Source organism: Oryctolagus cuniculus, chromosome 18 (assembly GCF_051225735.1).
Source record: "Oryctolagus cuniculus isolate XC-2025 breed Fujian yellow rabbit chromosome 18, ASM5122573v1, whole genome shotgun sequence".
Lineage (NCBI taxonomy): Eukaryota > Metazoa > Chordata > Mammalia > Lagomorpha > Leporidae > Oryctolagus > Oryctolagus cuniculus.
This window is the reverse complement of record NC_142884.1, coordinates 67,231,207-67,247,697: the sequence shown is the minus strand read 5'-3', so window position 1 is coordinate 67,247,697 and position 16,491 is coordinate 67,231,207. Positions and strand designations below refer to the sequence as shown.

The 16,491-nt window shown below is 43.5% G+C and overlaps 1 protein-coding gene and 1 non-coding gene across 3 annotated transcripts in view; both read left to right on the top strand.

Annotated features, from left to right (window-relative positions):
- The window catches only part of RFWD3 (ring finger and WD repeat domain 3), a 50,576-nt gene extending 34,085 nt beyond the window's left edge, over positions 1-16,491 (top strand). For both annotated transcript variants that reach the window (XM_008257612.5, XM_008257611.5), the window contains exons 9-13: positions 1,840-1,990; positions 5,663-5,839; positions 9,477-9,691; positions 11,484-11,695; positions 14,182-16,491. In XM_008257612.5, the coding sequence (XP_008255834.2) occupies positions 1,840-1,990; positions 5,663-5,839; positions 9,477-9,691; positions 11,484-11,695; positions 14,182-14,325 (899 nt within the window). In that variant the 3' untranslated portion in view covers positions 14,326-16,491. The remainder of the gene's footprint in view (positions 1-1,839; positions 1,991-5,662; positions 5,840-9,476; positions 9,692-11,483; positions 11,696-14,181) is intronic.
- Positions 7,242-7,348, top strand: LOC127491414 (U6 spliceosomal RNA). Its single transcript, XR_007920075.2, has one exon. It is a non-coding gene; the product is annotated as a U6 spliceosomal RNA (small nuclear RNA).

The window sequence follows — 16,491 nt, the reverse complement described above, 5'->3', positions numbered from 1 at the left end:
ATGTCTCAAGTGATGGGTTGCTCCCACCTCCCGTGTAGACTTGGATTGAGTCCCTGGCTCCCACTTTCTGCCCCAGCCCAACCTAGGCTACTGCAGACACTTGATGATTAAATCAGTGGCTGGGGGCTCTGTCTCTGTATCTCTTTGATTCTCAAATTAATAGATAATTTTTAAAGTTCCATTCAAATACTTAAAAGCTTTGTCCCTAAATCTAGATATATACAAGTTCGAGAATGGAATCCCTAATTTGACGTGTTTCTGTATTGGTTGAGATAAGCTATGAGCTGGATGCTCCTGATAGCCTCTCATTTTAAGGGAAAGTAAAAGGATTGTTTATGGTATTCCTTATATCCCAATAAAGAAGATTTATCGTCAAGTAAAAGTTTGCCATAAATTGGAAAATACTTTTTCTTTTGATAGTCCCCAATCCCTTTCTCTTAATGTGTCTATTCTCATTGTTAGAGCAAACTTCTTCATAGCAGGCTGGTGCTAATGTGTCCTTTTTCTTCTTAATGATTAACTAAGTAGGTGGTCAGATTCCCTTGTTGATCTAAAGCCTATGGTTCCCTTGTTTGTCTCTGGCTTTCCTAATTCTGTTCCAGGAGACAACACAATAAACTTCATCCTGCTTGGTTCCCTGTAATAGCTGAAGTGAGATTCAAGGCTATCTTGAATCTAAAAGTTGACAGATTCTGTTTTTATATAACTCAGATAATAATAGAATGTGTTGTTTAGCCTGGTAAGAGAACAGAGTAACAATAAAGGACATTTTATTATCTCCCTCCCAGGAATGTTATACACTGATACATTCCCAGGCAACCACTGATCTGCCTTTAATCATTATAAATTAGTTTGCATTTTCTAGAATTTTATACAAATGAAATGATTCTGTATTACTTTTTTATTTCAAGATTTATTTATTTATTTGAGAGGCAGAGTTACAGAGAGAGAGGTCGTTCATCCACTGGTTCACTCCCTGAATGGCCACAACTGCCAGAGCTGGGCCTTTCCGAAGGCAGGAGCCAGGAGCTTCTTCCAGGTCTTCCACTTGGGTGCCAGAGCCCAAGTACTTTGGCCATCATCCACTGCTTTCCCAGGCCATCAGCAGGGAGCTGGATCTGAAGTGGAGCAGCTGGGACATGAACCAGCATCTGTATGGGATGCCAGTGCTGCAGGCAGAGGCTTTACCAACTTGCCACGGTGCTGGTCCTCTGTATTACTATTTTCCTTGCTTTTTTCTTAGAAAGAAATTAGTTTTTTGAGATTTGTCCATATTACTGTGTGTATCAGGAGTTCATTGCTTTGTATATATACAATAGGTTTGTTTATTCATCTATTGATGGACATTTAGAATAGATTATACCTTTTTTTTTTTTTTTTTTAATTTGACAGGTAGAGTTATAGACTGAGAGAGAGAGAGAGAGAAAGGTCCTCCCTCCATTGGTTCACTCCCCAAATGGCCGCTACGGCTGGTGCTGCGCCGATCCGAAGTCAGGAGCTAGGTGCCTCTTCCTGGTCTCCCATGTGGGTGCAGGGGCCCAAGCACTTGGGCCATCCTCCACTGCCCTCCCAGGCCACAGCAGAGAGCTGGACTGGAAGAGAAGCAACCGTGACTAGAACCCGGCGCCCATATGGGATGTCAGTGCCGCAGGCGGAGGATTAATCAAGTGAGCCACAGCGCCGGCCCCAAATTATACCTTTTAAAATAAATTATAACACTGAGGAATTCTTACTTTCGTTGATCCGCTGATTCCTGGGAGTTTACATACTATGACAGGTACATCCTTTGCCCTACGTTGGCTTTCAACAATCTGTTTCATATTGTCTTTTCTTTATCAGGCTTTGGTGTTAGGATGCTGAGTACAGCCAACATGAAAAGTAGTCAGTACATTCCAATGCATGGCAAACAGATACGTGGATTGGCTTTCAACCCCCGATCCAAAGGCTTGCTGCTCTCTGCTTCCCTGGACAACACTGTTAAATTGACCAGGTGAGTGTTTCAGTACAGAAAATGGAGCCTAGGCTGCTCAGTGCCGTCAGCATTGAATTGCTGTCAGTATTATGATGGCCTGTGTGATGCTTTTCAAAGTGCACATAGCAGTTTACAAAAGTATTTAGGTAGTATTCCATTTCTTTAAGATTATGCTTGTTCAAAAATATATCCTAAACCATGCAAATGATAGAATAACAATGGAGGGGGGCTTTGGCACTTGACACTATGGAGTTACCCTATCAACTTGCAACTTAATCTGTGACTTGGATAATTGTGTCTAACAAAAATGCTCACTGGGACCAGGCATTTGGCCTAGCAGTCAAGTTGCTGATTGAACACCTGTATCCCGTATCAGAGAGGCTTCTTGCTTATGCATACCTTGGGAAGCAACAAATGATGGCTCAAATAGTTGAGCCCTTGCCCCTCAAATGAGAGACCTGGATTGAGTTCCTGGCTTCCTGTTTTGTCTTGGCCCAGCTGTGGCTGTTGTGGGCAGTTACGGAGTGAACAAGCAGTTGGAAGCTCACACTCTTTCACTCTCGTCTATCCCCTTCTCTTTCTCAAACAATAAATAAAAAAAATTTAAACAACTCGCTTGGGGCCGGTGCTGTGGCACAGTGGGTTAAGGTACTGCCTGTAGGCTGGCATCGCAAGTGGGTGCAAGTCAGTCCTGGCTGCTCCACTTCTGATCCAGCTCTTTGCTAATGCACCTGGGAAAGCAGCAGAGGATGGTCCAAGTGCTTGGGCCCCTGTACCTACTGGAGACCTAGCAGAAGCTCCTGGCTCCTAGCTTTGGCCTGGCCTGGCCTGGCCCTGCCCTGGCTGTTGCAGCTATTAGGGGAGTGAATTAGCTGGTAGAAGATCTCTCTCTATCTCTCCTTCTTTGTAACTCCACCTTTCAAATAAATAAATAATTCTTTAAAAAAGAAAAGACTAGGCTCTAGCTGTCTTTGGGTACCATTATTTATCTTTTACATGCTCTGTGAGCACTGTAAAACACTTTTTTTTTTCTTTTAAGATTTATTTATTTTGAAAGTTAGAGTTACAGAGAAAATGGAAGAGAGAGAAAGGTATCTTCCATTTGCTGGTTTACTCCCTAGATGGTCACAATGACCAATGCTGGGCCAGGCCAGAGCCAGGAGCTTCATTCAGATCTCCCATGTGGATGCTGGGGCTCAACCACTGGAATCATCGTCTGCTGCTTTCTTAGGCTATTAGTAGGGAGCTGGATCGGAAGTGGAGCTGCTGGGACTCAGAACAGCGCCAAAATGGGATGTTGGCACTGCAGATAGTGGCTTAACTTGCTGCACCACAGTGCAAGCCCCAAATCTTTTGATTTTTCAAGATATTGTAGGCTAATTTTGGCCCAAAACTCAATATAACATGTTTTATTTGTGTGTGCTTTTTTTTTAAGTTATTCTTTAAGGGTTAGCATTGTGATTCAGCTTCCAGTGCTGACATCCCTTATTGTCACACCACTTCAAGTACAGGCTACTCTCACTCTGATCTAGCTATCTGCTAATGTGCCTGAGAAAACAGAAAATGAACCGAGTGTTTGGGCCCCTGCCACCCATGTGGGAGACCAGAATGAAATTTCCCGGCTCCTGGATTCAGTCACTTGGGGAATGAATTAGTGCAAGGATGGGGCCAGTTTTGTGGAATAATGGGTTAAGCTGGCCTCCACAGGCCTTATACAGCTCATGGGCCAGACATTTTTTAAAAGATTCATTTATTTATTTGGGAGACAGAGTTACAGACAGCCAGAAAGGTCTTCCATCTGCTGGTTCACTCCCTAAATGGCTGCAAAGGCCAGAGGTAGGCCGATCCAAAGCCAGGAGCCACGAGCTTCTCCCAGGTCTCCCACGTGGGTGCAGGGGCCCAAGTCCTTGGGCCATCTTCCACTACTTTCCCAGGCCATTAGCAGGAAGCTGGATGGAAGTGGGACAGCTGAGTGAGACTCCAGCCGGCGCTCATATGGGATGCCAGCACCACAGGCAGAGGCTTTTTCTTTCTTTCTTTTTTTTTTTTTAAGACAACTTAGGGAGATTTTACATTTGCTAGTTCACTCCCCAGATGGCTGTAGTGGCTAGAGCTGGGCCAGAATGAAACCAGAAGCCAGGAGCTTCTTCCAGGTCTCCCATGTGGGTGCAGAGGCCCAAACATTTGGGCCATCTTCCACTGCTTTTCCCAAGCATATTATCAGGGAGCTGGATCAGAAATGGAACAGCTGGGACTTGAACATGTTCCTATATGGGATGCTGGTGTTGCACGTGGTGTCCTCATCTGCTGTGCCATAACACTGGCCACTCTTGCTTTTTAAAATATGTGCTTTAATCAGATTAGTTTCCATAGAAGTAAAATAACACATTAGAGAAGAAAATCACTTAAAAATAGTTGTATTTATATTCCAGTTTCCTCAAATACTAATTATTTACAGACTTTATATAGGATGTTTTTAAACAGATTGTTCACATTTTGTCTTGACTGTGTATTTACAGAATTTCGGGAAATTAGTTCTGTTTTGGTTTTTTTGTTTGTGTTTTTTAAGGTTTATTTACTTTACTTGAAAGGCAGTTAAGAGAGGTCTTCTATCCACTGGTTCACTCCCCAAAATGGCCTCAACAGCCAGGGCTAGCCAGGAGCTCCATCTAGGTCTCCCATGTAATATTCAGGAGTCCAAACAGTTGGGCCATCTTCTGCTTTCCCAGATAATTAGCAGAGTGTTAGATCAGAAGCAGAGCACCTGGCATGTAAACTGGTACCCATTTGGGATGCCAGCCTCACAGGCAGCAGCTTCACCTTCTGTGCCATACCATTGGCTCCTTCTGTGTGTTTTTAATAGCTCAGTTGTATTAAAGAGGTGGCAGGTGGTCACATACAGTCCATGTGGGATTCTTTGTTTTTGTTTTTAAAGACTTATTTATTTATTAGAGATAGAGGTCTTCCATCAGTTGATTAACTTCCAGTTGGCTGCAACAGCAGGACTAGGCCAGGCCAGGCCAAAGCTAGGATCCTGGAACTCCATCTCCTATATGGTTGCAGGGGCCCTAGCACTTGGGTCATCTTCTGCTGCTTTCCCAGGCCTATTAGCAGGGATCTGGATTGGAAGTAGAACAGCCAGGACATGACCCCAGCCCACATGTGGGATTCTAACATGACATTTAGTGAATGTTTTGACTTGGACCATGCTTTTGGTGTGGAAGGAAGTATATCTATTGGAAAAAGTGACTACAGATTTGGAATACTGATCTCTGCATCTTATACCTTTTCTGGGTTATCTTCCTAATTAATATGAAATTTTCTTAAAGATTTATTTATTTGAAAGATTTACACAGAGAGAGGGAGACAGAGATCTTTGCAACTGCTGGCTTACTCCCCAAATGGCCACAGTGGCAAGGACTGGGCCAGGCCAAAGCCAGGAGCCAGGAGTTTTGCCTGGGTCTCCCACATGGGTGGCAGGGACCCAAACATTTGGGCCATCTTCTGCCACTTTCCCCACACCATTAGCAGGGAGCTAGATTGAAGAGGAGCTATCATAACTTGAACTGGAGACCATATGGGATTCTGGCATTGCAGGTAGTAGCTTGGCCATTGGACCACAACACTGCTGTCCCTCCGTCACCATGTGATTTTAATGAATGATTGTAAAATTCTCTTGTAACATCATAGCCTGGAGACAAATACTGTGGTGCAGACTTACAATACTGGTCGGCCTGTCTGGAGCTGTTGCTGGTGTCTTGATGAAAACTATTATCTCTATGCTGGGCTGGTCAACGGTTCAATTCTGGTGTACGACATGCGAATTACAAACTCTCACGTCCAGGAGTTGGTGCCTCAGAAAGCCAGGTAAGAAACCTGCCACGTTTTCACTCTAGACAGCAGCTTTCTCTTGGATTATTACTGTATTCTCTCTCAGAGCACGTTCCTAACAGTTCTCTAAGATCCACTGATCTGTTCTTCCTTCGTAATCAGTAGATCCTTAATGTTTTTGTTGTGTTGTAAAGCTTTGATATCAAGTATAGCCAGGTTCATAGAGTCAGATCTATGTACAGAACCAAGCTGTACCACTTACAAGTTATGTGACCTTGGTCACATTTCTTGCCTAGTTGTAAACTTTGTGAAATATGACGATCATAGTTTTGCTTTAGTATCCACATGTCAAGCACACAAGAAGAGATGAGCAAAGGGTAGCATAATAGAAAGTGATTTAAAACTTCCTTAATCCAAAGCTAGATAACATAGTCTGAGGATAATGTATTAGTATTACTTTGCATTTGTAATCCAGTTATATTATTGCAAGGCTTGTAAAGTCAGCCCAAGTTCGAGAGTGGCACCACTGTGGCTCCTCAGAATGTGTTGCATGCCATTTGCACCATCCTGGATGTATAAAGTTCTCAGAAGGGAAGTGAGGTTTTATGACCTGGCCACAATGAAAATTGTCTTGAAAGAGACTTTCCATTTCCAGTTTTGAGTGAGTATATATTAAAAGGAGCAGAGTAATCTAAATATGAAGATATCAGTATAGCAATCATTATTTACTAAGACCTAGGCTCAACACATTAGGGTTTTTATCATTTGGGCAGCATGGAACCATGCTTCAATAACATGGGCCATGTACATGAATATGATTGATGTGTACCCCAGACAAAAGAAGTAACTGCCATTGATGTAGAGGGAACTATGTCAAGTAGACAATAAAGTACATCAAGTTTAAAAATAGCAGGGAAATTATGTTTTTATGTAATACTCATTTTAGTTTGCTTTGGCTTCATTGTGTTAGGGAAAATGAAGTAAAACAGGCAAAATGGCCTCTTGTCAGAATCGGTAGAAATGAATTCAGAGGAACATACTCTTCAGACTGATGTTTTGTTTTTTTAAATTTATTTATTTGAAAGGCAGAGAGGCAGAGGGAGAGAGAGATCTTCCATCCACTGGTTTACTCTGCAGTTGGCCGCAATGGCTGGCGCTGCGCTGATCCGAAGACAGGAGCCAGGAGCTTCTTCCGCGTCTCCCACGCGGGTGCAGGGGCCCAAGGACTTGGGCCATCTTCTACTGCTTTCCCAGGCCACAGGAGAGAGCTGGATCAGAAGTAGAGCAGCCGGGACTTGAACTGGCGGCGCCCATATGGGTTGCCAGCACTGCAGGCTGTGGCTTTACCTGTTACACCACAATACCAGCCCCCAGACTAATATTTCTGAAAGGATTCTTGGCATACAGTCTTGGTCATAGGCTTGCAGAAAGAAATTTAGTGCTCACTTCGGCAGCACATATACTAAAATTGGAATGATACGGAGAAGATTAGCATGGCCCCTGCACAAGGATGACACACAAATTCGTGAAGCATTCCATATTAAAAAAAAAATGGGGCCGCTGCTGTGGCTTAGTGGTTAACGCCCTGGCCTGAAGCGCCGGCATCCCATAAGGGTGCCAGTTCAAGACCCAGCTGCTCCACTTCTGATCCAGCTCTCTGCTATGGCCTGGGAAAGCGGTAGAAGATGGCCCAAGTCCTTGGGCCCCTGCACCCGCGTGGGAGACCCGGAAGAAGCTCCTGGCTCCTGTCTTCGGATCAGTGCAGCTCCAGCCATTGCGGCCAATTGAGGAATGAACCATTGGATGGAAGACCTCTCTCTCTCTCTCCGTGTAACTCTGACTTTCAAATAAAAAGAAATAAATCTTTAAAAAAAAAAAAAAAAGGAAGGAAAAATTTTAGAAAATCTGAAATGATTCTGTTTCTGAATTGCAGTTGCTTTGTCACTTTTTTTTTTTTTTTTTTTTTTTTTAAGATTTATTTGAAAGGCAGAGTTAGAGAGATAAATATCTTCCATCCACTAGTTCACTCCCCAGATTGCCACAAACAGCAAGGCTAGGCCAGATTGAAGCCACAAATTGAACTCCATCTGGGTCTTCCACGTGGGTGGCAGGATCCCAAGTACTTGGACCATCTTCCACTGTGTTCCTAGGCACATTAGCAGGGAGCTGGATTGGAAGAGCAGCTGGGATTTGAACTGGCACATATATGGGATGCCCACTTCATCAGCAGCAGCTTAATCCGCTTCACCACAACTCTATAGGCTGATTTTTTTGTAAAACTTATTTATTTTGAAAGGCAAAGTTCCAAAGAGAGAAAGAGATCTTCTGTCCACTTAGTTTACTCCTCAGATGGCCACAACAGCTGGTACAGTGGCAGGCTGAAATGAGGATCTAGGAGCTTCTTCTGTATCTCCCAGGGGTGGGTGGGTGACAGGAACCCAAACACCTGGGCTATCTCCTGCTGCTTTTCCTGGGCCAGTAGCAGGGAGCTGGATTTGAAGTAGAACAGCTGAGACTCAGACTAGTGCCCATATGGAATGCCAGCATCCCAGGCAGAAGCTTTACCTGCTATGCCACAATGTTAGTCCTAACCATTGACTATATATCTTATTTATTTTATTTATTTGAGAGGCAGAATTATAGACAGAGGGAAAGACGGAGGTCTTTCATCTGCTGGTTCACTCTCCAAATAGCCACAGTGGCAGAAGCTGGGACGATCCAAAGCCAAGAGCCAGGAGCTTCTTCTGGATCTCCTACGTGGGTGCAGGGGCCCAAGCACTTGGGCCATCCTCTGCTTTCCCAGGCAAGTCAGCAGGGAGTTGGATCGGAAGTGGAGCAGCCAGGACTTAAACCAGCACCCGTATGGGATGCCGGCACTGCAGGGAGAGGCTCAACCTACAGTGCTGGCCCCAGATTGACTATATTTTAATCGTAGGGGTTTTTAACTATAGCTTAGACTTTTCATTGGTTACATAAGCTGTGTTTCCTTACTGGCTTTTCTTGTGTATGTGCCTAATGCCATTGCCAGGAGCTTCACACTAGTTAGATTTTCTAATTATGATCTTGCATCGATTAAATTTCCTAATCCTTTTTTTCCCTTTTTCTTAGTTTCTTTCTTTCTTTTTTTTTTCTTTTTTTTTTTTTTTTTAAGATTTATTTATTTACTTGACAGGCATAGTTAGAGAAACTCTTCCATCCACTGGTTCACTCCTCAAATGGCCGCAGTTACTGGAGCTGAGCCAGTCCAAAGCCAGGAGCTTCTTCTGAGTTCTCCAGTGTGGGTGCAGTCTTGGGCTACCTTCTACTGCTTTTCCAGACCATCAGCAGGGAGCTGGATCAGAAATGGAGCAGCTGAGACTCGAATTGGCGTTCATATGAGATGGCGGCGCCATAGGCAGATGCTTAACCTACTGTGCCACAATGTTGGCCTGCCCCCCAATCCCTAGTTTCTTGTAGAGCTTCTGGACCTCCCCTGATATTATATGCAGAATATTATGTGTCTGCCTTTTCCTTTCTACAAAGAGTCGGTAGTTTTTGTCAGGTGCCAGGATAGTAACTCAAAAGTATTTACTCTTCTGTAGAGGTAGAAATGTAGTGTAGGGATCCTGGTTGTGGGATCTGGAGCCATCCGGGTATTGGAATGTGAGGCATAGTTTCCTTTCTTTTCTTTCAGATGCCCGCTGGTATCCCTGTCATATATACCTAAAGCTGCTTCGGCTGCCTTTCCGTATGGTGGAGTACTGGCTGGAACCTTGGAGAATGCTTCCTTCTGGGTGCTGAGACCAGGCTTTTCTCATTGGCCTCACGTGCTGCCCTTGGAGCAAGGGGGCTGTATAGACTTCCAGACAGAAAGTAGCACCCGGCACTGTCTTGTGACCTACAGGCCTGGTAAGTGTTGAGGTGTTCTCGTGGAACCTCTTACGGTTTATTTGGGAACAGACTGAGAGAGGAGAAGGAAGGAGGATTTGACCCTTCCCTTGGGGAGGTTGTGGTAAGTCCCTTCCAGGCTAACAGCTCCCATTGCACTTCTTGCCCTCTTGTAGCTCTTTCTCCTACAGCATGCCTCCCTGCTGCTTGTAAAATCTAGAACACATTCCACTAGGTCTCCCTGGAAGTGAATTAGCCACTTTAGGAGCTTCTGCAACTTGAAACAGTAATGTAATGAGGAGGGCTACTCTTGGAACCATTGAGCTATCTTCAGATAAGTTTCTTGTTTGATGAGCGTCCCTCACTTCATCTAAGAGAAAGTCCCAGATGAAAGCAAGCATGTGGTACCCAGACTAGCTAGCTAATCCTCTTTATTTAGGGCCAACAGAGGTAAATAAGATAAGATGGATATAGCCATGGTTGAGTGTGTAGGCCTAGCCAGCTGAACAGTCTTCAGAACCAGGGCAGAACCCTTGACAGCAGACTGCTTGGATTCATAGGAGTTTCTGTAGCCTAAAAGGCATGAATCTAAATTTCTTATGAATCATACTGATATTCAATATTATAGTGTTTTTTTCCCTTCCTAATTTGGTCTTGCGGTCTCTTTCAGGAAATTGGCTGTAACTATAACGGCTGGGGCTGGTCCAGGCCAAAGATAGGAACAAGGAACTTCATCTTGATCTCCCAAGTGTATGGCAGGGGTACCTGAGCCACCGTCTGCCACTTTACTAGGCTCATTAACAGGGAACTGGATTAGAAGCATGGCAGCCAGGACTCAAACCAGAGCTCTGGTGTGAAATGCTGGCATCACAGGCAGCAGCTTAGCTTATTGCACCACAACCCTGACCCCACCTTTGTGACTCTGGTCTGACCTGTGTCTATTCTATTCCTATCATTATAGCCACTGTCTAGGATAACCGTGGCCAAGAAAAAAGTTAGATTCAGGTGTTTGTTTTTCAAGTATAACACAGAGGAAGCAACTCAACAAAACACATGAAAAAACAAGTGGTTTATTATAAATTCTGGAGAGAAGAGAGCAGTGTGCCTCTCTGGGAGAAGGAGAGCCATCTGGGGAACATGTACTCTCCACCACTGATGGGAGAGAAAGAGCACCTGTGAGACTTGCTTTTATTAAGGCCTATGGGCACTTCTCCCTAAGCTTTACTGCCAGGGTGGCAATTGGGTAATTCAAAAAAAAACACTTTAAGAGGGGAACTTACCTGAGTCTGGTGTTAACTGTTAGATGTTACTGTAGTCAGCAGTTTACAGGTATGTTGGGTTTGGGGTAATAGGCTGAGGAATAATTGGGCTGTATTTCAAAACTACACAAGAAAATTTTAACTAGGCCCAGAACCTAAGATACATGCTTCCCTTTGTATAATGGAATGTGTTCACTTTATAATAACATACTGTGATAGAGGCCAGTAGGGTCCTAACTAGGAAAAAGGGGGGGGGGGGGGGGCAAATTTTTAGTTAAAACTCTTAAGAAAGAAATCCCCTAGTCGAAATCTGGCTAGGTGTACTGATTTAATTGTAGACAAAACCTATTATAGAAAACTTGCTTCATCTTAGCCCAGGGTTCTAAATTTCATTTGTGCAATATTTTTTTCTTATTGCTGTGTTTGCTTTGTAGCTGTTCTTGGTGGTTTGTAGTCTTTTCACTCAATTACGTTGTAAGTGTCCGAGGTTCAGGAACTTACTTAAGTTCTTTTCTATCATCGCCATCTGCAGCATTGATTTCTCTGTCCCATAGATAAAAACCACAGTACCATGCGGAGTGTGCTGATGGAGATGTCCTATAGGCTGGATGATGCTGGAGAGCCAGTCTGCTCCTGCAATCCTGTACAAACATTCCATGGTGGACCCACTTGCAAACTGTTGACCAAAAATGCCATTTTCCAAAGTCCAGAGCATGATGGTAGCATCTTGGTGTGTACTGGGGATGAAGCATCAAATTCTGCTTTGGTGAGCCTGTTGTTTTTTATTTTTGCTTAAAAAGTCACTGTTTTTATAGAAAATGTTGATGGGAAAATCTTGAATAATTTGTACAAATGTGTGTAAAGTAAAAAGCCAGAGTTACGTTCCATTTTCTCCTGTAGCTACATATGTATGTATGTGTGGTTGTGTGACTTATTCTTCACATGAGTTGTACTATACTTAACTACTCTATAGTTTGGGTTTCTTTTTCCCCATTTAACTTCCTATCTTAGATATCTTTTCATTTTAATATCTGTAGACTCACTTCATTCTTTTTAGCTGAGCCATAGTTCCATGGGCCATATTATTAATCTTTTCTCTTTTTTTTAAGGGGGGGAGGCTGGCATTGTGGCCTAGTGAGTAAAGCTACCACCTGTGGTGCCAGCAATCATTATGGATGCTGGTTTGAGGCCCAGTTACTCTACTACTTTTTTTTTTTTTTTTTTTTTTTTTTTTTTTGACAGGCAGAGTGGACAGTGAGACAGAGAAAGGTCTTCCTTTGCCGTTGGTTCACCCTCCAATGGCCGCTGCAGCTGGCGCACTACGCTGATCCGATGGCAGGAGCCAGGTACTTCTCCTGGTCTCCCATGGGGTGCAGGGCCCAAGTACTTGGGTCATCCTCCACTGTACTCCCTGGCCACAGCAGAGAGCTGGCCTGGAAGAGGGGCAGCCAGGACAGAATCCGGCGCCCCAACCGGGACTAGAACCCGGTGTGCCGGCGCCAGCCAAGGCCCAGTTACTCTACTTTTAATCCAGCTCCCTGTTAATGCAACTGAGAAGGCAGTGGAGGATGGCCCAAGTCCCTGGGCCCTTGCCACCCATGTGGGAGACCCAGAAGAAGTTCCTGGCTCCTGCCTTTGGCCTGGCTTAGCCCTAGCTATTGCAGCCATTTGGGGAATGAACCAGTGGATGGAAGATCTCTCTGTCTCTCTTTCTCTGTCAATCTTTAAGTCTGCCTTTCAGATAAATAGATAAAAACACTATTAAGCAGCTGGCATTGTTAAGCCACCATCTATGATGCTGGCATCCCATATGTACATTGGTTTGAGTCTCCACTTCCAGTCCAGCTCCCTGCTAATGTGCCTGGGAAAGCAGCAGAAGATGACCCGAGTGTCTGGGCCCCTGCCACCCACATGGTAGACCTGGATGAAGCTCCTGACTACTGATAGAAATCCGCTCCTTCTCTCTCTCTGTAACTCTGTCTTTCAAAGAAATAAATAAATTTTTTGGAGGGAAAAAAGGCACTACTGAAACTCCAGTAAAATAACTTACCCAAAGCATCAACTTCATCAACTCAGAATGAAGTCAGCAGATGAAAAGTTGATAGGCAATTTGGTGGTGGACGGACCAGCCTATCACCTGAACTTGTTGACTAGTCTTCTTAGCATCACTGTAAGTGGGTTAACCAGTAATATTGTGCCTGTTTAAGATAATTTGAAGCACACAGTGCCTCCTGTAAGGTATACTTGAACCTAAGTTTAATCAAGGCTGATAACAACATTGTCCAGAATACTAGCCACTTGAAATGTGGTTAGTATGAGTGAAGAACTTTGTTTTAGTTAAATATAAACATGGCTAGTTGCCACTGTTTTAAGAGTGCCATCCTGAGACTGTTGTTAACCTTCACTGACTGGAATTGTAGGGAATTGAGCCACAAGTTGAATGATAGCACAGAAAGCAGACAAGCCCAGGTTGTGGGCATTCTGTAAGACAGCTGACCCAGCTTCTGCAAGGTGGGGGCAGGGGGAAATCGGAGATTGGATCTGCTCTGGATTTAAAAGAAATAGCTACCAAATGTAATGTGGACCTGATAGAAACAAACAGGATGTAAAAAAAAACTCCCCGGGAAGTTTATGTACCAGGTTTTAGATAATAGTATATTCATTTTGTTGGACATGATGGCATTGAGGTGTTAGAGATGCATACTTAAGTAAATAAGGGTAAAATGGCTGAAGCTGGTAGAATAAAAAAAATAGGGTTGATAAAATGTAATGTATATAGTAAAATTGTAATGTTGAATCTAGGTGATGAGTAGCTCATTGTACTATTCTGTCTACTTTTTTAAGTGCTTTTAAATGTTTTTAGTAATATTAAAAGTTATTAGAAAGGAGAAGGAAGCACAGTTAAAAGGTATGTTCCCTGAGGACTGTAACAGGGGCTTTGTCTTACTGATCCTTTGTCACTAGAAATGACGGCCCTAGAAGACTTCCTGGTACAATAATTGAAGAAATGAGTACCAGGCTTGGTTTTCAAACTCATTTCAAAGTTAGAATAACTGCTGATTATCCTAGGTGAAGCTATACTGGTACCATGTAAGGTATGCTGGCTTTTGTGATACCTTGTGAAGGTTAGGAACAGTTTGTTTGCTCCCCAGGCATGGCTCTCTCAGTGGCTCTTTCAGAGTTGTTTGATGATTAAGAGAGCAAATCCCCAACCTGAACTGACTACTAACCTTTGTCTTTGCTTTTCTTTAGCTGTGGGATGCCAGCAATGGCTCAAAGTTACAGGACCTGCAGACTGATCATCCTGTCTTAGACATCTGCCCATTTGAGGTGAACCATAATAGCTACCTGGCCACCTTGACAGAGAAGATGGTCCACCTCTATAGGTGGGAGTGACCATGGTTTTGAGCTTTCAGATCTACTGATGGTTCATGTTAAATGCTTTTTGCTAGCACCTAGCAGCCTTGAGTAATATTCCTGTTTATTGCTTGTGGACAACTTTTGGGATCATGGTTCTTTTGGATTAATATGATTCTGGGACTCCAGGTCACTTAGACACTACAGATTGTGTATCTGCTATATCCCTTAAAAGAGTAAGTACTGGTGGTCCATCTTCATTTTCTATTTCTTGAGTTACGAGCCTTCTTGAGTCTTTTTTGGGAATCTGTCTTTATTTCCTGTCTTTCTGTTGGACCTGAGAATATCCTCTCAGCAGTCTTCTAAGATAGGCGTGTTCACCAAGCGTTTTCCAGGGGATATGACACCCCACTTGAATGGTCTTTTCACTGGGTTAATTGCTTTGAGAGTCCTGCATTGTTTGCTGCTTGGATGCAGCATGGATGTAGAAGAGTCCTTCTCCAGTTAAACACAAGAGGGCACTGTGGAACCTTGTGTGTGATTTAATTTATTTCTCAGCCTAATGGCTGACCTTTTGGTACCTTGGTCTCATCTCCACAGAAATGTGTGGTAGAACACATCTGGCATGCTTTGTGGCAACAGTAGTTACGTTTGAGGCACACGGTGCTGGAATGTCAGCAAGCCCAGTGATGAAGGCAACTGATGAGTGTTAGAATCTTTGCTAATGCTGAGTACATTAAACTCATTGCATATTTTGAGATCTAAAGACAAAAGACCAGTTGTTTGAGCAATAGGGAAGGCTTGTATATTTAGCTATTTTAGGATCTCAGGGTTAGTTTTATCCAATTCAAAGCTTTAAAGACTACTGCTTTCCTCTCTCACTAGGAAAAAATGAATGATATGTCAAAGCTCTTATTTTAGTCTCACCTAAGATTGAGAGCAAAGGACTAAGAGCTCACAGGAGAGAAGCTACACTCAAACCATTTTTGAGGATAGAACGGCTTGTTTTTTACCATTTTGAGAGTTCCTATCTCAATAAAGCCAATCCCTCAGAGTAAGGGACTGTTCTTGAGCATGTTTTTAGTTCCCAGGTAAAAGCTTTCCTCTCTGAAATTGATGTTTGACTCTTAAGTTCCTCTGATTTTCCTCCATAATGTTTTGTAAAAGTGTAGGTAATAAAAGGTTATTCTCAGGAAGAGAGTGGTGGCTGGAGACCCACATGGTGGCAGGGAGATGCTCACCAACTTTCGTTCCTCTCCTGCACTGGCCAGCACTGAGCGCTGCGTCTCTCCACTGGAGGCTCAGTTTCTGTTTGCCTCAGGCTCCTCTGCTGAACCACCGTCTTCAAGGGGTGGCAGGTCACTGCCCTGTTCTTTGATGCAGGATGTTTTTTCTTACATGATTGTCAGAGAGATGCTACTTTTATTATAAAACAATTCTGAGCTATCAACTGTCTGGAAGGTTGCCAGGATTTTTCTCATTGTTGTGGATTTCCCCAGAGTTCCATATTCTAGTTGCTAACCTTTTTAATGGCCTCCTTCTATTTGAGAACATCTTTGAAAAAGCCACCTTCTGGAGTCTGGGCAAAACTCCCCTTTCTCGGAGGAGATGTTCCTTATGATATGTTGATTAAGAGTGGCTCCCTGGGCCCGACACTTCAGTAGAAAGTCATCTGATTTCAGCAGACTGGCAGAGAGGATGCGAGTGGTCAGCCTCTGACTGCCTTTCTCTTTGGGGTAGGTTAGGATTTGACTTGCTTTGAAGTCTACTCAACTGATACTCATTGGTTTCCCCTAAGAGTAGGAACTAAGGGATTTGTTACTAGGGAGGTTGGGTGAATCTCAAGGTTTGCCTGACCTTGCATTCCTACAATATGCTTGGATGTTTTGGAAGCGAATTGACGTGACTATGACTGATTTCTCCATGGGAAATGGGGGACCACCCTACTTGCAGGAAGCTGTACCTGACTAGCTCTAGTCCACTGAGCACTACCAGGGTCTCTGTCTACCATGTTCCCTTACCTCTGTCTACCTCTGGTGGTTTTCCCATTAGAGGGTTTGGAGTTAAGCTGATTTAAAATGTCTTTTGTATGTTTTGTGCCTGCTTTGAAAATGGGGCAATAGAATGTTGTTCATATTCTGTTTTAATGTTTGTATTTTCTGCTTTAGTGTTAATAAGAAAATAAAGAGTTTGCCATGTGTAATA